The sequence below is a fragment of the Balaenoptera ricei genome, chromosome X, assembly GCF_028023285.1.
Source record: "Balaenoptera ricei isolate mBalRic1 chromosome X, mBalRic1.hap2, whole genome shotgun sequence".
Lineage (NCBI taxonomy): Eukaryota > Metazoa > Chordata > Mammalia > Artiodactyla > Balaenopteridae > Balaenoptera > Balaenoptera ricei.
The window spans coordinates 47,677,686-47,703,173 of record NC_082660.1 but is presented as its reverse complement, the minus strand read 5'-3'; the positions used below and the strand labels follow the sequence as shown (position 1 = coordinate 47,703,173).

Below are 25,488 nucleotides of genomic sequence, written 5' to 3'. Positions count from 1 at the left end.
TTCTTGGCTAAAGATACCCTTCACAGGGTTGATGGGAAGGTTCTTTACTGTCACCTTCACCTTGCCTTTTAAGATTCAAGAAATTAATGCGAATGTAATACATGTATTGGTGTATTCTTGGGAATTTACAGGAGTTGATCTTGGTCCCAGGTTATCAGAGCAGCCCCAAATTACTTTTAAAATACTAGACATAATTTGATTTCCTTGACACATTACTGCACTTACTGCTTTTCTAAGTTTTAGTGTGCTGCTTTTTAATTTCTGCTCCCCCTCCCCAAAATGTATATTAATAGCATGCTATGTATTCTTAAAGAGTAAAGTGGGCACAGGAATTAGTGAACTTTTGAATTGGTCAAAAATCAGTATAAGAAGAAACTCTCTTCCTTTAGCCTAACTTCAGAGTTTTTATCACTGTTGATTTAGTGCCCTGTTGTTATGTGTTACTTTTCCTAAGTCTTCATTAAAGAAACAGAATCAGAATCAGAACAAACAGGTAGAAAGTAAATGGCTTAAGAAGAGAAGTGGAATAACTGAACTAAAGACCTAATACCTGAAGTTTTAAGTAGGGAATGGCTAAGCAGTCTGTTGAAGATGAAATAGATAAGCTGCAAAAGGAAATCCATAGCCTTCTGTGGATAATCAGCAACCAGAAATACTTTGGTTCATTTCCAGCTAAATTACATACTGATTTTAACACTAACCAAATGTTTCAATATATTGGTAAATTTTGATTGTATTAAAAAGCAAAAATAGTTACTCTTGGGTTATTGTTACATACACTGTATTGTAACAGTCATAAGTGCCACCAGCTGTTGTTATTTTTAGTTTCTATATGAAGAACCCTGTGTTTTAATTAATTCCAATTTTGTATTTGTTGTAAAGGATACAGAAGGAGCATAAAATTATCTTAGTCTATACTTTTAGTCTAGTTGGAAACTTAATGTTCTTGAGTTCTGCTATGTATTAAAATGTTACATATGTCTCTTTTGTAATCTGTTTCTTCCTGTGGAGACACCTATGTAATTTTGAACTGTTCACATTTTTTTAACTTAAATTGGACTTTCTGGCTTGCTGCCAGATTATAAGCTGCTTGGGCATAAGGTTACATGTTGTAGGTGCTCAAATATTTATAAATTTTTTTTGTATTGTTAAACTTCTTGATAGCTTTGTAAATCCATGGCATTTCAAGTTTTCAAGGTCTTGTATGCCTGATACCATGAACTTGCCCCCACATTTTTGTCCCCTGTAGCATTTGACAACTTTATTGGCTTCTTCTGATATGCAAGTGGTGCTGGCAGTCCTCAACCTTCTGTACGTATTTAGCAAAAGATCAAATTATATCACACGCCTTGGATCTGACAAGAGAACCCCACTGCTAACCCGGCTGCAGCATTTGGCAGAGGTGAGTCATGGGTGAAGAGTTGGAAGGACACAGAAGTTGGACCCTGTTATTCCTTTTCACAGGTGTTTCTTGCAGTGTCAAAATGAATAGGAATCCATAAGTTAACTTTACTGGCCTAATTGAGTAGAACTATTGGGGCCCATTTAACTAAGGTACCCCAAAAATCCTAGGAAGTATTCTCAATTTTATGAAGTAATTTTGAGGGATTTCATGAATCTGCTCAAAAAGAGAATCTCTCTTTGTTCAAAAATGGCCACTTCTCTTCTGGAAAGAAAGTTTAGAATCAGATTCTGTTTGGAGGGAAACATTGGCTGCAATAAAAGATCTGGATTTTGAGTCCTGGCCTACCTTATTAGCTCTGATAGCAGTTTTCTCATCTGAGAATTTAGTTATATCTACCTTAAGAGTATTTTCAGAATAAAATAAAATGTAGGGTTCTTAGTGCTGCGCTCAGTAATTGGTGTGTGGTGGTAATGATTGTTAATTGAAGGCAAAAAGGCTCATGTTAAATTCAGCTTACTCAAACTATTGTCCAGTGTTTGTAGAGGCAAACTGATAATACACACTCAGGTTTGAGAGAGGTAGCCATTGCTAGAAAGCTTTCTTGGAAGAAAGTTGGTAGGGCTAACTTTTTAAAAGCTGAATAATAAATGGTTACCTCACAAGTCATACAACTCAAGTTTCAGGCTATTTTTAGGTGCATGGTTACTTTAAAATCATTTTTGTGTGATTATAAATGTAACATGTATTGCAAAAATTCTAGGATGTATAGGAAAGTATAAAGAGAATGTTAATCACCTGATATTCATCCAGATGGAGCCTCCCTTAAAATTTGAGCATATTTTCTTGGATTTGCAAATACAAGATTATTTTTAACCATTTTCTCATGATAGTTTTTTAGTGACTCAGTTAACCCAGTGATGTGAGCCAATTGTGACTATGCACAGATATTAGTGAACTGCAAATACAGCAGAAGTTCTCCAAGAAGACTTGAATCAGTTAAAAGCCAGTTGGTTGATTTTTGTGAGGGTCTAGGACACTGGTTCTCAAACTCGAGCATGCATGAGAAAGAGTCGATTTATTAAAGCATAGATAAGTCTCCCTCCCCTGTCTGCTCATACCCCTTTACCTCAATTCCCGCAACCCCCATTTCTGATTCACTAGGCCTAGGGCAGAGCCCAGTAATGTGCATTCCTAATAAGTTTCCAGGGAATGTTGAGGCTGCTGGTCCAGGGATCATACTTTGAGAACCACTGGTTTAATCTATCCTATTGGGCAAAGTTACAAAATCTTACCAGATTCTTATAGTTCCATCCCAAAGGCATCAAGACCTTTTCTCTGATACCTGAATACATACCCATTCTTGAGCAAATCCCATCTAGTGAGGTGGTGTCAAATATGCCATGGTTGATATAAATGTTATTTATTGGGTATCTACTTAATTGCCAGGATCATATGGTAACTCTATGGAGTAGGTGAAGACGATGAGATTCAGAAGTTACGTTATTTTTAGGAAAAGCCCATGGGCTTTTAGCCCCTGATAAAGTGTGAAATGTGATAACTGCTGTTTGTAGAGTTGATTGGGCATGGTTTATGTTCCAAACCTGGGTGTCAGCCTGAGACCCAGCTCCTTGAATCCACACCCAACTCTTCCACTTGATAATATTCAAGAAGTATATGGCTAATCCTGCGCAGGAGATAGTATAAAACATGTTCTTTTCTTTAAAAAGCTCACATAGTAGTTGAGAAAGTGATATAGGGGCATAATTAAAAGGACAAAGAACTAGTTCTTCTTAGTACTAACTAATAAGTACCCTTGCATCTTAAACATTCCGTAGGTTTATCTTGTTGGCTGCAAAACAAACATCATAATAAAAATATGTGCTTGGTATTTAAAAATTTTGGAAATGTACGGAAGAAAATTTATCATAATTATGTATCTACTCTTCACATTTTGGTACATTTTCTTAGTCTTTATGCATATTTCTTTACATAGCTGAATGAATATAGTATATGTAACTTGATATCCTACTTTATTTACTTAACATACTAGCATCAGTGTTTTCCCATATTAACTTTACATAATTTTGTAAGAAATGTTTCTTTGTATTTAATAATGGTAATATCTCAGAAATGTCACAACATCACAGACTTTCATGAATCATGGCTTGACATGGTCTTTTAAGGATCCCAGCTTACCACAACTTTCTTATTGTAGGCACTTGATTTTTATTAGATCACAAAAAATAGAAAGATTTAGTGGTGACAGTAATAGTTGAAGTATTCTAAAAAACAATTAGTTGTGACAACAGAAGAAACAAAAGGAAAGTAATTGTGAAGATATATAGCCTTTCAAGCTTATTCCACCTTGCAAGCTTATTCCGCCTTGCAAATTCAGATCCTTGGTTTGACTTACCTGTCACCCCTATGTGGCATCAAGTATTTATATATCCCTTATCCTCACAGTTCTCAGCAAATTCCATGTTTCTTCACTGGAAGTCCTGGGAATAGCCAAGAAAATATTGAAAATGGAATGAGGAAATACTCTTCCTATTGGGTATTAACTTTTTTTATAAAGCTAAAAGGAATTAAAATAGTGTGGTAATAACAGTGGAAAATTTCCAGAAATGGATCCAACGTGTAAGAATCACTAAGCTTAATCATTTTTAGCTTTTGATATAAAGTGAGAGATGTGCAACTGTTCCTTTTACTTGAATACTTAGAGGCCCTTGTAAGTTTATTAATTGGCCTAGTTTCAATATTATTGTGTCTCAGGGAACAGAGAGGCCTGAGGAGAGGGAGAGAGATGGTAGAACAGCCAGTCAGTGGAGCAGTCAGAACACATATTTTTTTTTCCATTAAATTTGCCATCTTGTATGGGCATGGTTCGTGGCACCCCAAAATAATGACAATAGTAATAACAATGATCACTGATCACAGATCATCATAACAAATATAATAATGATGAAAAGGTTTTAAATATTGCAAGAATTACCAAAATGTGACACAGTGACATGAAGTGAGCAAATGCTGTTGGAAAAATGAAAAAACCAGTAGACTTGCTCAATGCAGCATTGCCACAAACCTTCAATTAAAAAAGCAGTATCTGCAAAGCACAGTAAAATAAGGTATGCCCCTGTGCATAGGCTCGATTTTGAAGTAAAGATCAGAGAAATCAAGTAACTTGTTCTGGTTGTTATTGAAGATGAACAGAATAGCTGTCTTAAATCTTTCCCTTTTCTCTGGTTCCTCCTGTATGTATATTTTAAAAGAACAAGCTTGAGAGAGCAAGAACATACTTTTTTTTTGGTCAGTGTAGCTAAAGGTTTGTCTATTTTTGTTGATATTTTCAAAGAAACAAATTTGGTTTAGCTGATTCTGTTTTTCTATTTTGTTTCATTTATCTCTGCTCCAGTTTTACTATTTCCTTCTTTATGTTTGCTTTGGGTTTAGTTTGCTGCTGTTTTTCTAGTTCCTTAAGGTGGACTGTTAGGTTACTGATTTGAGATCTTTCTTTTTTAAATGTAGGCAATTAACAGCTGTAAATTTCCCTCTAAGCACTGCTTTATCCCATAAATGTATCCCATAAGTTTTGATATGAAGTGTTTTCATTTTCATTCGTCTCAAGGAAATTTCTAATTTCCCTTTTGATTTCTTCTTTTACCCATTGGTTGTTAACAGTATATTGTTTAATTTCCACATGTTCGTGAATTTTCCAGATTTCCTTCTGTTACGGATTTCTAATTTCTTTCTGTTGTTGGATATGATACTTTGTATGATTTTATTCTTTTTTAGAAGTTTCTTAAAGTTTGTTTTGTTGCCTAACATATGGTCTATATGGGAGACTATTTTATATGTACTTGAGAAGAATGTACATTCTGTTGTGGGGTGGATTGTTCTATATACATGTATATATCTGTTAGGTCTGGTTGATTTAATGTTCAAGTCTTATGTTTTCTTGATTTATCTTTTGTCTAGTTATTAATGTTTTCCCTGTGTATTACAACTAACATCTTCATTAATGAAAAGTTAGTTCAAATTAATACCAACTTAGTTTTAAGAGTAGACAAAAACTTTCCTCCTATATAGCACTTTCCTCCCACTGTATGTTGTTGCCACAAATTACATCTTTATATATTGTGTGCCCATCAACATAGATGTAGAATTTACTTTTTTATGTAGTTGTTTTTTAAAACACTCAGAAAAAAAGGAGTTACAAACCAAAAATACATTATTAATGCCTTTTATATTTACCTATGAAATTAACTTACTGGTGTTCTTAATTTCTTCATATGGAGTCAGGTTACTGTGGCGTGTCCTTTCATTTCAGCCTGAAGGACTCCCGTTTAGCATTTCTTACAGGCAGGTCTACTAGCAACAAGCTCTGTCAGCTTTTATCTGAGAAAGTGTTAATTTCTCCTACATTTATGAAAGATAACTGTGCCAGATATAGACTCTGATTGGCAGTTATTTTCTTTTAGCACTTTTGAATATGTCTTCCCACTGCATTCTGGCCTCCATCGTTTCTGATGAAAAATCAGCTGTGAGGATCCCTTGTATATAACAAGTCACATTTCTCCTTCTGCTTTCAAGATTATTCTCTCTGTCTTGGCCTTTGACAATTTGATTATAATGTGTCTTTCTGTGGATCTATGTCGTTTTATCCTGTTGAAATTCATTGAGCTTCTTGGATTTATAGATTCATGTCTTTTGTCAAATTTGATGTTTTGGCCATTATTTCTTTAAATAATCTCTTTGCCCCTTTTTCTGTCTCTTCTCCTTGGACTCCCATTATGTATATGTTGGTATACTTGGTGAAGGTCCCACAGATCTCTTAACCTCTATTTACTTTTTTTTTTCTCTATCTGCTCTTCAGACTGGGTAATCTCAATTGACCTGTCATCAGGTTCATTGATTCTTTTTTTTTTTCACCTTCCAATATTTATTTTCAAATTTGTCAGAATTTTTATAAAAGTGATGCATGTTCAGTGTTGAAAATTAAGAAAATACAAAAAAGTATAAAGAAGAAAATAATAATAATCCTCAACCACCACCATGTAGAAAAAATAACTAACATTGTGTTTCATATGCTGCTTCCCCCCCCCCCCCATGTAACCTATGGTGAGTATTTTCCCACAGCATTAAATATTCTTTGAAAATACCATTTTTAAAGTCTTAGCTTCCAAACCACCCTCCTGGTCCTCCATTGTTGCCCTTCTATGTCTGCTTGACTGGTGCCTCCTCTTCTGCTGCCTCCGAGTGTTAGAGTGGCCCAGGACTCCACCCCAGGCTCTGTGTCTTATCCAGCTATCAATACATTCTGCCTAGGTGATCTGATCCAATTGCATGGTTTTAAGGACCATTGACTCCAAAAATTGTATGTTTTCCTTGAACCTCAAACTTGTATATTCACTGCCTTCTCAAAATCTCTGCTGGATATCAATTGTAATGTGTACAAAATCAAACTTTGACCTCACCTCACATTTCTTTCCCCCAGGCTCAGTCCATTCCAGATAACTGGCACCCTTGCTTTCCTGGACAGTGGCAGGCACACTCTTGCTGCAGGGCCTCTGCACAGCTACATCCCCATTTGTCTCTATGGCTTGCTCCCTCATCTTCTCTAAGTCTTAAGAGCCACCATCTCAGTGAAGTCTTCCCTACCATCCTGTTTTAAAATTAGAACACCTACCTTACTCCCTATTACACTTTTCTTCATTTTTTTTCTGTAGCACATATTGCCACCTAACATTATATATATTTAATTAAGTTCATTAATTCATTTTTCTCCCTGCTTACATCTGCTGTTGAACCACTCTAGTGAATTTTTCATTTCTGTTATTGTGCTTTTTCAGCTCCAGAATTTCTATTTGCTTCCTTTTTTATAACCTCTGACTCTTTATTGACATTCTTTGTTTGATGAAACATCATTCTCATGGTTTCCTTTAGTTCTTTGTATATGATTTCATTTAGCGCTTTAAGCATATTTAAAATAGATGATTTAAAGTCTTTGCCTACTAAATCCAATGTCTGGACTTGCTCAGGAATGGTTTCTATTAATTAATTTTTTCTGGTTTTATGGGGATATAATTGAAATAAAGCATTGTGTAACTTAAAGGTATACAACATGATGATTTGATACACTTAATATATTACAAAGTGATTACCACAGTAGAAATTTGTGCCATTTGACCAACATCTCCACATTTCCCCCAATCCCCAGTCCCTGGCAACCACCATTCTTACCTCTATTTCTATGTGTTGAGCTTTTTTAGATTCCATGTATAAATGATACCATACAGTAATTGTCTTTCTCTGTCTGATTTATTCACTTACTAGAATGCCCTCAAGGTCCATCCATGTTGTCGCAGAAGGGGAGATTTCCTTCTTTCTTGTGGCTGAACAATATTTCATTGTGTGTGTGTGTATGTACAGCACATCTTCTTTATCCATTCATCCATAGACAGACACTTAAGTTGTTTCCATACCTTGGCTAGTGTGAATAACTTTACAGTAAGTATGGGAGTGCAGATATCTCTTTGTCCTGATTTCCTTTCTTTTGGATAGATAGCCAGAACTGGGATTGCTAGATCATATAATAGTTCTATTTTTAATTTTTTGAGGCACCTCCATACTGTTTGTTTTCTGTAGTGGCTATACCAATTTATATTCCCACCAACAGCGCACAAGGGTCCCCTTTTCTCCAAATACTCACCAATACTTGTTATCTCTTGTCTTCTTGGAAATGGCCATTCTATCAGGTGTGAGGTGATACATCATTGTGGCTATGATTCGCATTTCCCTGATGACTAGTGATACTGAGAACCATTTCATGTAACTGTTGGCCATTTGTATATTGTCTTTGGAAAAATGTCTATTCAGTTCCTCTGCCCATTTTAAAATCAGATGGTTGGTTTTTGTTATTGTTATTCAGTTGTATCAATATGAGTTCTTTATATTTTGGATAGTAATTTCTTATCAGATATAATGGTTTGCAGATAGTTTCTCCTATTCAGCAGGTCGTCTTTTCATTTTGTTGATTGTTTCTTTTGCTGTGCAGAAGTGTTTTAGTTTGATGCAGTTTGCCTTTGTTGCTTTTGGTGTCATGTCCAAAAAATTGTCACCAAGACCAATGTTGGGGTGCTTTTACCCTGTGTTTTCTTTTAGGAGCTTTATGGTTTCAGGTCTTATGTTGAAGTCTTTAATTTAGGTTAATTTTTTGAATGGTATAAGATAGGGGGTCCAATTTCATTTTTCTGTGTGTTATCCAGAAAACTGGTTATCCAGTTTTCCCAGCACCATTTATTGAAGAGGGTATATTTTCCCCATTGATTATTGGCTCCCTTTCAAATATTAGTTGACTATGTATGTGAGGATTTATTTCTGGGCTCTTGATTATGTTCTGTTGGTCTGTGTGTGTTTTTAATATGCTAATACCATACTGTTTTGATTACTATAGCTTTGTAATGATGTTTGAAATCAGGAAGTATGATACCTGTAGCTTTGTTCTTTCTCAGGATTGCTTTAGTTTTTTGAGGTCTTCTTGGTTCCATATAAATTTAAGGATTGTTTTTCCTATTTCTGGGGAAAATGTCATTGAAATTTTGATAGTAATTAAAATCTGTAGATTGCTTTTGGTACTGTGGACATTTTGACAATATTCTTCCAATCCATGAACATAGGATGTTTGTGTCTTCTTTAATGCCTTTCATCAGTGTTTTATAGTTTTCAGTGTACAGATTTTTACCTCCTTGGTAAAATTTATTTCTAAGTATTTTACTGTTTTTTATGCTATTGTAAATGGGATTGTTTTCTTTATTTCTTTTTCAGATAGTGTATGGAGATGTGACTGATTTCTGTATGTTGATTTTGTATCCTGCAACTTTACTGAATTTAATTCTAACAGTATTTTGGTGGAGCCTTGAGGGTTTTCTGTATATAAGATCATATCATTTGCAAATGGAAACAGTTTTACTTCTTCCTTTCTGAATTGTATGCCTTTTATTTCTTTTTCTTGCCTAATTGGCTCTGGCTAGTATTTCCAATACTGTGTTGAATAGGAGTGGTTAGAGTGGGCACCCTTGTCTTCTTCCTGATCTTAGAGGGAAAGAATTCACCCTTTCATCCTTGAGTATGCTGTTAGCTGTGGACTTGTCATATGTGACCTTCATCATGTTGAGGTATGTTCCTTCTATACCCCATTTTTGAGTTTTTATTATGAAAGGATGTTGAATTTTGTCATTGCTTTTTCTGCAACTTTTGAGATGATCATGTGATTTTTGTCTTTCATTCTCTTAATGTGGTATCACACTTACTGATTTGCATGTGTTGAAACATCTTTGCATCCCAGGGATAAATCCCACTTAAATCGTGGTGTATGTCCCTTTTAATATGCTGTTGAACTTGGTTTGCTGGTAGTTTGCTGAGGCCCTTTGCAAGTTTGTTCATCAGGGATACTGGCCTGTAGTTTTCTGTTCTTGTAGTGTCCTTATCTGGCTTTGGTATCGGTAATTTTGGCCAAACAATGGTAATTTTTCAAGCAATGAGTTTGGAAGTGTTCCCACCTCTTCAATTTTTTGGTAAAAGTTTGAGAAGGATTGGTTATTCTTTAAATGTTTGGTGAAATTCACCAAGGAAACCATTTGGTCCTGGAATTTTCTTTTTGGGGTATTTTTTGATTACTGATTCAATCTGCTTACTCATTATTGGTCTATTCATATTTTCTATTTCTCCATGATTTTGTTTTGTTAGATTATATATTTCTAGGAATTTATCCAATTCTTCTAGGTTATCCAATTTGTTGACAGTTCGTTCATAGTAGTCTCTTAATGATCCTTTGTATCTGTGGTATCAGTTGTAATGTCTCTTCTTCTGTTTCTCATTTTATTTATTTGAGTCTTCAGCCTTTTTTTCTCAGTGTAGCTAAAGTTTTGTCTATTTTGTTGAGTAGTTTTTTTAAAAAGAGCTCTTATTTTCATTAATCTTTTCTGTGTTTTTTCTAGTCTCTCATTTATTTCTGTTCTGATCTTTGTTATTTCCTTTCTTCTGCTAACTTTAGGCTTAGTTTATTCTTCTTTTTCAAGTTTCAAGTTGAGGTATAAAATTAGGTTTATTTGAGATCTTGTTTCTTAATGTAGGCATTTATTCCTATAAACTTCCCTCTTAGAACTGCTTTTGGTGCATCTCATTCGTTTTCATGTGTTTTGTTTTCATTTTCATTTGTCTCAAGATGTTTTTAATTTCCCTTTTGATTTCTTTTGACCCATTGGTTGTTCAGTAGTGTATTGTTTAATTTCCACATCTTTGTGAATTTTTCCAGTTTTCTTCCTGTTACTGATTTCCAGTTTCATACTATTTGGGGTCCAGAAAGATACTTGGTATGATTTCTATCTTAAATTTGCTAAGACTTGTCTTGTGACCTATCATATAATCTGTGTAGGAGAATGTTCCATGTGGGTTTGAGAAGAGTGTGTATTCTGCTGTTAAATAAAATGTTATACATATGCCTACTAGGTCCATTGGTCTAAAGTATAGTTCAAATCCAATGTTTCCTTCTTGATTTTTCTCTCAGTACAATCCATTGTTGAAAGTGAGATGTTGACATCTCCTACTATTATTGTATTGTTCTCTGTTTCTCCCTTCATGTCTATTAGTATTTGCTTAATACATTTAGATGCTCCAACATTATGTCCATATAACTTACAATTGTTATATCCTCTTTGAATTGACCCCTTTATCATTCTATAATGACCTTAATTGTCTCCCATTACAGGTTATGAGTTAAAGCCTGTTTTGTCTGATATAAGTAGCTATCCCTGCTCTTTGGTTTCCACTTGTGTAAAATATCTTTTTCCATCCCTTTACTTTGAGCCTATGTGTGTCCTTAAAGCTGAGGTGAGTCTTGTAGGTAGCATATAGTTGGGTCTTGTTTTTTTTTCCATCCAGCTACTCTGTGCCTTTTGATTGGAAAATCAGTCCATCTACATTTGGAGTAATTATTGATAGGCAGGGACTTAGTAATGCCATCTTACTAGTTCTTTTTTTGTTGTTTTTGTTGTTTTGCTTTTAGAAAAAGATACAATAGTTTTATTTTAACACTGATAACAACTTAACTTTGCATCTGAAAAACTTTACCCTTTTATTCCCCTTCCATTTTATGTTTTTGATGTCACAGTTTACCTCTTTTTTTTTTTTTTTTTTTTTTTTTTTTTTTTTTTTTTAATAGCTACTTTATTTATTTATTTATTTATTTATTTATTTTGGCTGTGTTGGGTCTTCGGTTCGTGCGAGGGCTTTCTCTAGTTGCGGCAAGCGGGGGCCACTCTTCATCGCGGTGCGGGGACCGCTCTTCATCGCGGTGTGCGGGCCTTTCACTATCGCGGCCCCTCCCGCCGCGGGGCACAGGCTCCAGACGCGCAGGCTCAGCAGTTGTGGCCCACGGGCCCAGCCGCTCCGCGGCATGTGGGATCCTCCCAGACCAGGGCTCGAACCCGTGTCCCCTGCATTAGCAGGCAGACTCTCAACCACTGCGCCACCAGGGAAGCCCTACCTCTTTTTATATTGTGTATTCATTAACAGATTATTTTAGCTCTTATTTTTTTTAAACTTTTGTCCTTTAACCTTTATCATCCATGGATGATTGTTTAAGACAGTGTTCTCCTCGGGCTCTCAAACAGCTGCTGAGAGTGGCTACAGCTGGTTCACAGGCCACTGCAGGGTCCACAGCTGGGACTGAGGTCTGTATGCCTCCTCCCAGGTCCCTTTGCATATGAGGCTGGTTTCCACAGCTCCCATAAAGGCACTTTTCTCCATGAATGGATGCCAAATTATTGCAGGGGTGGGGGGTGCAGTGAGAGACATCTTATTCGGCCATCTTGCTGGCATCACTCCTTATGTTGCTATAATGGACATTTTGGATATTATATGTGGCAACTCTGGAAACCAGATTCTCGCCCCTCCCCAGGGTTTGTTGTTATGATTTGTCGTTGTTTGTTTAGACTTTTCTGAACTGACTTTGTAATTCTTTGTTTTGTGTGGTCATTGAAGTCTCTATTCTATTAGCTTAGTGGTCAGCTAGTGATTTGCTTTAAACTTCTGGAACCGAAATATCTCTGTCTTTGCCGGTGGGGTCTGTGTGTATGTTGGTATCTTCAGTGTGAATACTCACTGTCTTCGGTACTCAGCCAGGAAGTTTACAACTCTCACTTAGCCTTCACTTCTGGCTTGCATAGAGCCTGATGTCAGCCAGAGATGTGGGAACTTAGTGCTTTTTCAGGTCTTTTCTGAGAATGTGCCCAACCTTGGGCATACATGTGGCCTTCTAGATTCCCAGGAGTGTGTGGAAAGGGCTTTTCAAAGCCCTTATTCCCCAAAGCATTGCACGCCCCAGCCTTTCTTCCCAAGCTTTTCAGTTTGTCTGTTATTTACCCCAATTGTATGCCTGTTCCAGGGGACTAACGCACTTACTCTTGAATGTTTTCAACAAGTGCCCACCCCCACCCCTGGGAGAGTTCAGAATTAGGCAAAAATGATGGATATCTCAAACGCTGTTGAAAATACAGGTTAGTTTTTAAGCAAGATTGTATGGCTGGGGTTTTGGATTTGGAAGTCAATAATAGTGTACAGTTGAGCCATTCTCCCCTATTACCGTAGGGGCTAGTACTTGTTGATGAGTTTTTTAGACTTTGTGGTGGCAGAGTACAGTAGTAGTAAGCAATGCAGAATCGTCTACTTTGCACTTTGGCTCATGTCAAAAAGTAAGGAACTGGAGAGCATGTGATTCCACCCTATGTGAGAGGTGAGCAGGCTGAGCCTGGAAAGCACAGTACAGTACTGAAGACCCAATGGATCAAGACTGACCTTTCAGCAAGCCTGACTGCAGGCATATAAAATACATTTGCTTGCAGGAGCTGTTTATGTTCTTCTCAGTAGCATCCTCACAGAATAATGAAATTGATCTCATTGGAGAAATCACCTTTAGGCAGACCATCTTGCCTTGAGTCTTACTGAAGTTCTTGCTTCTCTTTGCTCCCTCTTTTTGTTTGACTTTAACATTGGATGTCTTCTCAACACTGTTCCAGGCAGCCACATACTCATAAATATTTTATACACAAAGCTACCTTAGGCACTGTTTTAACACTGTCTTTTCTCTTTTTCCAAGAGCTGGGGTGGAAAGGAGAATGGCTTTGGACTTGCAGAATGTTGCAGAGACTTGCATATGATGGTAAGTAACTCTTTGGGATATGGGTGTCTTTTGACAGAGCTGTGCGTGATCTCTTTTTGAGCCTTACTTTACAATGAATATATGGTATTTAAAGTTGCCACTTCACATCAGGACTTTTGAGGAACCTGAGATCAATTGAGATATAGCATACCTTTTCTAGAAATGCTTGGGCTCTCAATGTACTGGTGGTAAATGAAGAATCTCAGAAACAAAGTATATGATCATACCCATCTCTTGAGTAAGAAACTGCGTTTGGTGAGTCAGTTTGAAAGTGATGAAAAATCCCAGAAAGTACACTTCCTTGCACTTTTTCACTGGAACTATCAGAACTCTGGGCAGTCTGGCATGATTTAAGAATGGCTGCTTGGAAAACAGTTCTGCCATTTTGGTTATTGAGAACTTGTAGTGTTCTGTGTGCTTTCCATGTTTACCCCTCGTGCCTGTCCTGCTCATACCTTTAACCCATGTTTAGACTATGAACTCAGGCCATCCTCCCCTCTGCTTTGATACGTTGCTATAGAACCACAAAGCACAACTGGATTATTATGATACAATTCCATGCCAAGAAGCAGCTGTATTTTCCAACAGATGTACTGCTGCTTTTGTCAATTTGTCATGTATAGGACAAATGGCTGCAGTGAAATTTAGTGTATTTATCTTAACAAGCCTTTTTACCCCTAGGAGAATGGTTCTTTTTCTGGTCACAGAAAAGTACAAATAGAACAAATTACTTTCCCACCTTAGCTGGTATATACTTTCTTTAGTGTGCATTATATGAGTGGATATTGGGTAATATGAGAGGTGAATGTTGTCTGTTTTAATAATCAAAGCTATATAAATCTTAAAGGGTATTCAGTTTGGAATTCTAATTCTGAGAAAATTATTTTTCATCTTTAAGTTTAGTTGATTAATTCTGAGACTCCTTATGTATATCAAGCTTGTTCTTGGCCACTTGAGCAAAACAGTATGATATACTCTACTAGGCTTGCGTGATGTCTGTTACCCATCTTGATCTCAGCCTATATTAAGAAATCATGCATTCTTTTATTTATTGGTATTTGGCATGTCATAGGACTTTGAAAACTTTGTGTACTTTGAAAGGAAGTAATACATATACATGTTAAAAAATTCTAAGAGTATAAAGGGGTATACAATAATTCTCCATCCCCAGAGACAACCACTGCTACCGGTTTCTTTCAAAGGTACACTTTTTTTTTTTTTTTTTTTTTTGACTTTATTTATTTATTTATTTTTTTTTTTTTTTCACACACACACACACTGTATTTTATTTTTACAAGAGATAAATCGACTGACACCAAGCATTGTACATGGATGACCACAACAAAAGCAACAATGATTGCAATTACCAAACATGAAACACACTCATACTATGTCATAGTATTGACATTCAGTCCAGTAATCCTCCACTGTAACAGCTCCTTTACTTTGCAGTGAAAATTGATTTGTATATTCTTTGCCTCTGAGTCCTTGTGGATCAAAGGTACACTTTAATGGGCATGCTCTTGCAGTCTTACTTTGTTTTTCATGTTGCTTTTCTAGAGTTAAATAGGAATTGTTGTCAGGGTCTGGTTTATATTGACTTGGTATCTACCTGTGCAGAAAAGCAGTTGGATATCATGAGAAATGATGTAGGATGGTATGGAAAGGAGTATTTAAAGAATTATGAAGGTAGGCCCATGAGGCATAGTTTGAATAAAATATTTCAAAAGGCGATTATATTCACTGAGATTTCCATAAGAGTGTTCTTTTCCATTCTCGAACTGGTACCTAGACCCTTGTATTTGTCCTTCATCCTTGGATTCTTATTAATTATTGGGGGCAGACTTGCCTCTCTTTTTCCTCTTGAGAATAGCTGCAGTCAAAATTGATCTCTTGAAAGAAAGAGCAACTGATAACTTGAGTTATCAGTAAGGAATATGAAAGCTTTTGGAGCTCTGGGCTCCACCCTCCTGATTCTGTGTTGTTACAAGACATCTGAGCTCTGCTAAAACAAGGAGTGAAGGCACTGTAGCTGCTGACGACACTGGTCATTCTGCTGTCACACTGAGTTGGACAAGTGGCTAAGTCCGAGGGAAGATTTAAGAGAAGATGGTATCTCATTCTTTTCATGTGTTTTATACACAGAAATACCCACCCAGTGCAACTACACTACACTTTGAATTCTATGCAGACCCTGGGGCCGAGGTCAAAATCGAGAGAAGGGTGAGTCTCATTCACACTTGTTCTAATAAAGTCAGTAATCCGTAGCTGGGGTCAACTTTTCTAGGACTCCTCAGTAAAAAGAGGGAATGATGTTGAGCTACGTTTGCTGCACTTCCAAGCTAAATATATCCATCAGCTTCTCAGGAATAAGTGTTCATTGTTTGCCCAGCTCTGATAGGTTTGAATCTTACTTATGTTGGAACTGCCAAAAGACAGGACTCTGTTTATGTGGCACTGTTAGGACTGGTGTATTTTTCTCAGTCTCAGTTGAGAATTCCACCGTTTAGTATAATAGTCTAGGTAGTGATCGGCTGAACTTTCTCTACTTAAGCCAGCCTGCAAGAAGTCTATGTATTGCTTACAAGGTCCTGCTTCAATTATCTGGACATTGCATATTCTTTGAGGAGATACCAAAATTCACTTTGGCTTAGAAGTGGCCTAGTGAACAAGATCTTTTTTTTTTCCTTTCTACTTACAATATATAATAATAATAAATAATCTTTCTAGATTATTGGTGCCTTGAGAACAGCTCTAATGCATATTTAGAAAGAAACCATTTTCATGGATTCACTCTGCTGTGAATACAGAGGCTGTAGGTATTAAGTCAATACAGGTTAAAAAGGGATAAGGAAGAACATGAAATGTATCTGGCTATGTGCATTATATATTTAATCTATTGGTTTCAAAGAAGTTTTGCTGAAAATATATAAAATGAACATTTGGGGGGATTCTAAAGAATATTTTGATTTTTGAGAGCATTCAGTTGAGGCTTCAACCTAGGAGGTGACAGCTTGTTTTTCAGATAGCTCTTGCAGTCCTATGGCAGGGGGAAGCTAAGGTATACAGTGACTCCTAACAACTCTCCTATCTTTTTAATTTCAGACATCTAGTAACACACTACATTATATTCACATAGAGCAACTTGACAAGGTAAGAGGAATCTTTGACTCTGGGTTAGTTCTTAACATTTGGTTCACTTTTTGTTCCTAACAGTTTTTTTTCTAATGTAGATTTCAGAAAGCCCTTCTGAAATCATGGAATCTCTTACCAAAATGTACAGCATTCCTAAGGATAAGCAGGTATGATATGTCTTAAAAATATCTAAAGGGTGTGGTTGTTATCCATATAGATCAGTGATATGTGCTGGGGCTGGGATATAGCAGAGCAGAAAGAATGGAGTCAGACAGTGGGCAAATTAGCCTCCGTGGGCCTTAGTTTCCTCATCTTTTATGAGGCCAACACTTACTGACTTCCTAGGTCCTGGTGAGACTTTGAGGAAAACAGAAGCAGCCTTATTCACCATGAATATCTAATAAGTGGTGGTAGCTCAACACTTTGGATACCAAAGAAGAAAACGTTTAGTTGTGTTATTTTTTTCCGCTCATTGTAATGGTGATCAAATATTTGATTTGATTAATAACAATCAGAACTCTTGCCAAATGTCAAGTAGCCCAATGAGTAAGATTTAGCCCTCCCTCAGAAAGTATAGTCACCTTTTCCATTGGTTTCCTAATTTAGGTCTTATGTCTCTACAGATGCTGTTATTTACACACATACGGCTGGCCCATGGCTTTTCTAATCACAGGAAGCGATTGCAAGCTGTTCAGGCCAGGCTGCATGCAATATCTATATTAGGTAAGAGAATAACACCCTATAATTAACAGGCCCTGGTTAGGCAGTTTAGACTTGATTTCCTTTGAACTTCATCTGTCTTTGTTGCTGTGGGGCTTATTGTAGTTACCTAGGTGGCAAGTTAAATTGTAAAATTGCCAGCATTCCTAGTGTTCACTGTATTCATCATCCTTGGGCTCCTTAATGTTGGGTCAGAAAGAGGATATGATTGACATATATCACATAGGTTTAGTCTTTATTTGGGCGGGGGTTTTTTGTTTTGTTTTGTTTTTTATGAGTGTTCAGATAGTCGTCTTCCTCTGGGCACTATTTTTCCTCTTGCCATTTCATCTTCCTCTTCTTTGGGAGTATAATTTTGAAATTCATTAAATAGTCAGTACTGTGCATTTTACTTTTAACCGTAGGGTGGTATAGTGGAAAGCACACTGGTTTTGAAATCAGTCCTGGGCTTTCACCCTGACTTCAGTTTATTAGGCACCTGTTTATCCTTTTGGCCTCAGTTTCCTCATTTAATAAGTATTTTATAAGCTGATCTGAGGATTAAATGAAAACGTGTAAAGTACCTAGCACAGGCCAGGCACATAGAAGGTATAAAATGGTAGCTCCTGTTAATATTACCATCCTTCATTATGTAATTACTTGTTTTTCTACTCTTTAAAACTATGAGTTCCTTGAAATGAAATTCCTACTATTCTATTTATATTCATACCTAGCATAACATACCTAGCATAACTTCTGGTATGTTAGTGGGTACCCAGGAAATGTTTGTTGAAAACTGAATGTGCTCAAATCCCATTAGTTTGCACTTCAGGAGACTGTGTTCAGTATTACCTTTGTGTGGGATTTATTGGAAGTGGATTACATGCATTCTCTCAAGTTTTACTACAGTGTCATACAAGTTTCTGATTTAGTCTGCAATAGTCCATAAATTCTGTTCTTTACAGTTTGTATAAGTGTTTCCAGTGTAAAACAGAAACACATGAAGAGACTAAAATGGAAGTCCAGGGTGTAATAGCGTTATCAAGTAGTGATGTTATAGAATATTAATTCTTCATTCTCTTTTGATTCCTGAAAATCTTTGCCCAAGACAATATCATTAATAGGAGAATCTGTCAGTTTGGTGGGTATTTAGAGCTTATCACTATATTTGATCCAATCCCCTAGAATTCAGTGATTCTGCCCTCCAGTACTGGTGGGAAGGGAGTCCTTCCCCAGAACCAGTAGGTGCCAAAAGGTTTGTCATTGGGCAGTGGCTTGACCACTGCCTTCTTGCCTAAAGTGTTTATTTCTCCTTTTGCAGTGTATTCCAATGCCTTGCAGGAGTCTGCAAACAGTATCTTGTATAATGGGTTGATAGAAGAGTTGGTAGATGTCCTTCAGATAACAGATAAGCAGCTTATGGTGAGTATTTATTAATATTTTCCTGTGTATATCAGGCTCGTATGTATTTATCTGATTTTTGGTTTTTCCCAGAGGTTAAAATGAACCCCAAGAGGGACGCTTAGCCCTTTCCTCTTTGGATATTTCGCTGCAAATTTAACAAACGCAGGATTTTCAATGTTATTCTCAACAGACCTCCATCTACTCCAGGCAATTACCAGTAGAATGACTTAAATTTTAGAGTGGGTATTAGCAACTTGGTTCAGTCATCTACTTCTTATTTAACACACCCCATGTTTACTTTCTGTTTTCAAAGGAGATTAAAGCTGCTTCTTTACGAACATTAACATCAATTGTCCACTTGGAGAGAACTCCCAAACTCAGCAGTATTATTGACTGTACTGGAACTGCCTCCTACCATGGATTTTTGCCTGTACTTGTGCGGAACTGTATCCAGGCCATGATTGGTAAGTTTTGGTGGTTATTGTCCTAGCCACCAAGAGGAACCCTACCCTTTGCTTTGTCTGCCTTTGTTTAACATCCTGCCAACTTAACACCAAATTCTGAGCTTGCTCTTTCTCTCCCTCTCTCCACTTCCCTTGTAGATCCTTCCATGGATCCGTACCCTCACCAGTTTGCCACTGCTCTCTTCTCTTTTTTATATCATCTGGCCAGCTACGATGCTGGTGGCGAAGCCTTGGTCTCCTGTGGAATGATGGAAGCCTTATTGAAGGTGCTCTACTTGTTTTAAAAAATACATTTGTGGGGAAATCAACTAAGAGGTTACAGAGTTGTGAATGGTTTACAGTGAGAACAGTTAGCATAAGAAAGCTTACCCAGAAAATGTTATACTTAATTTCTCAAGTTTGGCCTTCTAGTTATCTCATTAACAACTTTTAAGAGCAGCTATTTCCATTATTAAGAATTGCTCATAGTCCAGCATGATGTGATAGGAGGCCCTGGGTACTAATTAAGATATTGCCACATCTTATCATGACCTTAGGCATGATAGGCTTTGCCATGTGCTGGGCACTGGGCACCAGCTCTTTTCTCCCTGAATATTTTATTTAATCCTGAAAGGTAATCTATGTCCCTATTACCTCAGGAGGTTGAGTCTCAGAAGTGATAGAGCTATCATTTGGCAAGCACCAAAAATCAAACATATATTTTTTTCCTCCTATACCATACTGCCTCCCTGAAACCCTAGACTGCATGTTTCCAGAAGAGCACATTATTTACAGCTTTGTGTCTTTTCATTTGATTGGTTTTACCTTTTTCTCTCCCTAATAGGTCATAAAGTTTCTTGGTGATGAACAGGACCAGATAACATTTGTCACCAGAGCTGTCAGAGTGGTTGACCTCATCACCAATCTGGACATGGCAGCTTTTCAATCCCATAGTGGACTTTCTATCTTCATTTATAGACTTGAGGTATACGAGGAGCACTTTGGAGCATTTTGCATATACTTGTATGTAGTGAGAGCTGAGCCTAGGAACTATCCTTATAACCCTAAAGAGCCATTTTATCCCTCTTGTTTTTAGAAACCAGTTCTGTAATCTGCCTGTGATATTCTTTTGTTATAATTGTTTTTAATCTCTGTTATTTATGTAGGATTATCTTACTGTTTTCCCCTTGATCGTAGCATGAAGTAGATTTGTGCCGAAAAGAATGTCCTTTTGTGATCAAGCCAAAGATCCAGAGACCCAGTACTACACAAGAAGGAGAAGAAATGGAAACTGATATGGATGGTAATTAACAGTTACTATAAGTATTGGTTCATTATCTTCTTTTTTCCCAATAAAGTGTAAGCTCCGTGAGATCAGGATACTGTTTTGTTCACTGCTGTAATCTCCAGTAGTGCCTGATATGTATATCGTAAGTGTTTAAATATGTGTTAGGGAAAGATAAGGAGAATGTAGACACTAAAATGGGACCCTGTGAAACTATCTGGCCATTTTGAGAAGGAAAGGGAGAGGTGAAAAAGTTGTTGGTAGGGAATAAGTTTTAAATCATAAAATCTGAAAGATAGAAGACCAGGTATTCTTAATCTTGGGGTGCATCAGGTGAGTCCATTTTTAAAACTTCCCCCAGTTCATAGCTCTTAATAGTACCAAAAATAAAAAAACTTCCACAAAACAGCTTTCTTAGAATTTAATCTTATCTTGACCCAGGATGTCATTACATATATCTGTTATCATGCTAATAATAAAGGTATTAGAATTTTTATAATGCTTTCATTCTTTACACTAAATATCCCTAAGTTTTCATTCCTTTTTTTCCCGAACACAATTAACTGTGTGCATTGCTGCTCCTAGAAGCCCCTTTACCCAATTTCTATCTCTAGTCTACAGTGGGTGACTTGGCATTTGAGGTAATGGGTGTGGTCATGTGGTCCTGAGTGTTGATTAAAATGTGACATATCCTAAATGTGGTGGTGTAGAAGACAATTTAAAGACTCACTGTTCACTATAAATCAGTGTTTGTCAAACTTTAGTAAGCATAAGAATAAATTAAAGTGCTTGCTAAAATAAAGATTTAGTGCAATGCTTGATTTAGTAAGTAAGACCAGGAAATCTACATTTTTAAAAACTAATCCTGGTGATTATGATATACTCGTAGAGAAAATTGTATATTCACTGAAAAGCAGGTTACAAAACCATGAGTTTGTGTTTCCTGTGTATAAGTAGGCACATGTATGTATGTTTGTATATGTATAAAAAAGATTAGAAGAAAAATCCACAGTTGGTTGAATCCACAGATGTGGAACCTCGGATATGTAGGGTTGACTGTAAAGTTATATGCAGATTTTTGACTATATGGAGGGTTGGGGCCCCAACGTTTGTGTTGTTCAAAGGCCAACTGTATTTTCATTTTGGGTTTCAATATTCTAATCTTCCATTTTGATATCATTCATCTCACCTTACAGAAAAAAATTGTTCTCAAATAACCTTCTCTTTGGTGGTGCCTTTTATTCTAACTAATTTCTTTATCATAACTTTTACTTTAGTTGCAGATGTGACTATGGAAAGTAGTCCCGGCTCATCCATCTCTGTGGAGCACCGTCTGGATGTTGAATTAAGGGCATCAAGTTCCAGCAGCACTAGCATCTCCTCTGGCCCTGGCCCTCGTCCTGGTATGTAGACATAGAGAGACACAGCCGATAACAGTGATTGAATTACTAAACTAGTGAAGCAAGGTGCTTTGGGGGAGCTTAAGCAGTACATTTGGAGGTTTGCTTCTTATGACTGTGACTGTTACTTTGCCATTCTGGTATTCATTTTCTCGTATTAACATTTATTTCATAGCATTTTATAGTTTTCCAACTATTCACACATTGATTATTTTATCAAAACATCCATGTTTGAGGGCAGATAATATTCAAAATAGTAACTGAGGATCAGAGTTAATCTTTTTACTTTGTAATTTTTCTTTTTTACTTTAGACTTTTAATTTTAGTATAGGTTTTGTGTAGTCCTTGGTGATTTATTTTTTCCAGTTTTAAAGCTTAGGTAAATGTTCTTCCCAACATCCAGAGATTTCACTTCGCATGTCTACTAGTGTTGCTATAGTGCATGTGGATCTCCTAAAAATTTGTTTTATGTACCTGCTCATTGTACATAATGGTGAACCAGTATAATCCTCTTTCTCCCTTGCCAGGAGTCCAGTGTATTCCACAACGAGCCGCACTTCTGAAATCCATGTTGAATTTCCTCAAGAAGGCCATTCAAGACCCTGCTTTCTCGGATGGCATACGACATGGTATTTGATTCTAGATACTTTCTGGAGGGGTGTTTGACTCTCAAAAATTGGTCCTTTTCATACTTTTTAGGAAAAGGCCATGCCATTTTGAATAGCTTTTAGTCCTTTAGTGTCACTTTTCCTAGACCTAAGGATTGTTCGTTCAACTATTTTAATAATGATTCACCTATTTTTTTTCCTTTTTCAGCTTTTGAATCTGTGTTCACTTCCAGTCTGCTACCCCACTCTGTCTCTCAGTGTCTGTATTCTTTTATTCTTTGACCTACTGTTAAAAGGTTATTGCATGGACAAGGAATAAATAATAGAATTTTAGGAGGAGACAAGTGGAGGCCATTAAATTGGAATCAACATAGACTTTGCCACCGTGCGGTATATGTAATATATTGATCCATCATCCCCACCCATCAAACTACTACTGGACTGATCATATTCTTCTTGATGTTTGCTTTTCTCTTAGTGATGGATGGTTCTCTGCCTACCTCCCTGAAACACATCATCAGCAATGCAGAATATTATGGCCCATCACTTTTTCTCCTAGGTAAGTGGAGTTGAATTTGTTCATACCAAGCTGGAATAACCTAGCAGTGTTCTCTGTGTGTTTTATATCCTTGTAGAATTTTACTATCCACATTTGTCCACTGTGTGATTATGTGTCTTTCTAGTTGGTGATGAAATAGAGAAAGGTCAGAGTCCAGTTTCAAATAAATATCCATTTGCAGTGTATTGTGTCAGGCAAATGTGATAACTACTACACTACAGAACTCTTTTTTGCAGTGTATTATTGTGAATCATTTGTAATCAATAGTATTATTGTACACTTGGATTTTTGTGCTATGCTTACATTGCAGGTGTGATAGGAAACATGTCTTTATTCAGTGGTTAGTCCCTAACCTTGGTCTAAAAAGCCCAATCAGAATGGTTTCCATTCTCAGAATTGAATGTCAGACCTGTAAGCTGTAGTATAGAAAATTGTTTCTTACTGGAGAAAATTGTTTTGGAACTTGTGGGTACTCTGTAGTTACTTATAGAAAATGTCCTTGCATTTTGACATCACCACTACTTTGAGTATTGCTGTTGTTAAAACCTCATATTTATTAACTGGCATTTATTGAGTGCCATACATATTCAGGACAATACACAAGATATATATGCTTCTAGAATTCTCCTTAAAACTGTAAAGGAATTTAGTGGGAGGTGTAGAAATAGAGAAACCCTCCTTGTACCAGTAGCACACATATTTTAATACTTTGGGTGTCTGGAGGGAGAGGTTTTGGCTACTACAGACTCAGATGATTAACTGCCTTGCCGAAGCAATTTAGGGTTTTTTTTGTATATTACCTTTGTATCCTGTGACTCTGCTAAATGCTTTTTATTTTATTTTATTTTTTGTTCCTAAACTCAGAGGGGAAAGCATTCAGTCAGTATTTCACCATTAAGTTTGAGGTTAGCCAAAAAAAAAAAAAAAGTTTGAGGCTAGCAGAAGATTTTGTGTTGAATGTTTTGTTCCTCTTGATCAGGTTGAGGAAGTGTTCCCTTGTGTTACAGCAACTCCATTTTGACATGGAGAGGCTCCCTCCCAAGGTTAGTTTCAGGTGGAAAAACTCCTGACAGTAGTCCTTTGGTATGATCAAAAAAGGATTTGTTACACAGTTGGAGAAGTCCCAGGTCAAGGGACAGGGAGGGATGGCTCTCTTTGGGAGAAAGCCCCAGAACAGAGAAAAGCAAGTGTACAGGCCTTTATTTATAAAGGGGAAGTTTAAAAGGCAGCAAGAGGATACATGTGCTTGTGGGTTGGGGTGGGGAGCAGGTGAGCCCTCTCAGGATGATGAAGGAAGCAGTAAATGAGACTTAGAGCATAAAAGCAAACGTCAGTGTAGGTCACAATTCCTTCTTTAAAGTCTTGATTCATCCCTGGCATTTGAATTAGCATAACAACCTCCCAGGTTCCCTGTAAATAAACTTGTACTTGAAAGGGACCAGATTTGCAAAGCCAACCCAAAGTAATTAGTCCGGCAATTATTTTAGCTCCATAAATAATAGTGTAGAGCCTTTCACCCCAGGCAGAAGGAGATGGCCAGGAAAAGAAATTAATGGGGGTCTGAGAATCTCTTGGAGTATTTTAGTAATATAATTGGCTGTTTTGGTTTGTTATTTTATTTGTTGAACTATTCTGGATATGTTTCCTATATTATTAACCCACATGCAATACGAGGTCCCCTTTAAGGCACAAGCTCCACTTCGAAATACCAGTAGGTAGTTTAATGTAATGTATTATCAATTGTCATAGCAAGTAGATTGCTTTGTCCCTCATTAAGGGCTTCTAAGACCTGAGTTGTTTGGTTTATGTGGTCGGCCAGGAGTTATGCCATTATCTGGGTAGCCTCTATGAGATGAATCTGTTACAGAATTGAAAACACCTAAACACCTTGTGCCTATTACACCAAAGCTGGTGATGAGGCCCAATATAATAGGTAAAAAGATGTCCCAGTGCTCCCTTTTGTAGCCAGTTGATAGGGGAGCCTAGGGGGAGGGCATGAAGGGGAAGTCAGTGAGGAAGCACCTGGTGAGGTTGTGGTGTCCTGTTGCAACAATTCCATGCTAAAACCCACCAAATAAAGATTCTGACTCCTCTCATATCCTACCTCTGGCTCTTCTACCCCACTTTTATACCCAGTTGTGTCCCCTTTAACTTCCTCAACTGCCTTTTCTTCTCTCTCACCTCCTGTCTTAGCCTTGGCACATTTTAATCTGTTCAAGTCTGCATATGCTTTGTTCCTAGCCTAGCTGACACTAGTACCAACATGGTTATTGTGGACTGCTTAACTGGAGAGGGTGACAGGTAGTCAGTATGAATATTGAAGACCTCCAGAG

The 25,488-nt window shown here is 37.0% G+C and overlaps 1 protein-coding gene across 18 annotated transcripts in view; it reads left to right on the top strand.

Moving 5' to 3' along the window:
- The window catches only part of HUWE1 (HECT, UBA and WWE domain containing E3 ubiquitin protein ligase 1), a 141,612-nt gene that overhangs the window by 32,392 nt on the left and 83,732 nt on the right, over window positions 1–25,488 (top strand). For all 18 annotated transcript variants that reach the window (XM_059911631.1, XM_059911630.1, XM_059911626.1 and 15 more), the window contains 14 exons: window positions 1,250–1,402; window positions 13,560–13,622; window positions 15,768–15,845; window positions 16,728–16,775; window positions 16,856–16,924; window positions 17,381–17,480; window positions 18,778–18,878; window positions 19,174–19,324; window positions 19,463–19,590; window positions 20,148–20,288; window positions 20,501–20,606; window positions 21,866–21,991; window positions 22,516–22,617; window positions 23,075–23,155. In XM_059911631.1, coding sequence (XP_059767614.1) covers window positions 1,250–1,402; window positions 13,560–13,622; window positions 15,768–15,845; window positions 16,728–16,775; window positions 16,856–16,924; window positions 17,381–17,480; window positions 18,778–18,878; window positions 19,174–19,324; window positions 19,463–19,590; window positions 20,148–20,288; window positions 20,501–20,606; window positions 21,866–21,991; window positions 22,516–22,617; window positions 23,075–23,155 — 1,447 coding nt within the window. The remainder of the gene's footprint in view (window positions 1–1,249; window positions 1,403–13,559; window positions 13,623–15,767; window positions 15,846–16,727; window positions 16,776–16,855; window positions 16,925–17,380; window positions 17,481–18,777; window positions 18,879–19,173; window positions 19,325–19,462; window positions 19,591–20,147; window positions 20,289–20,500; window positions 20,607–21,865; window positions 21,992–22,515; window positions 22,618–23,074; window positions 23,156–25,488) is intronic.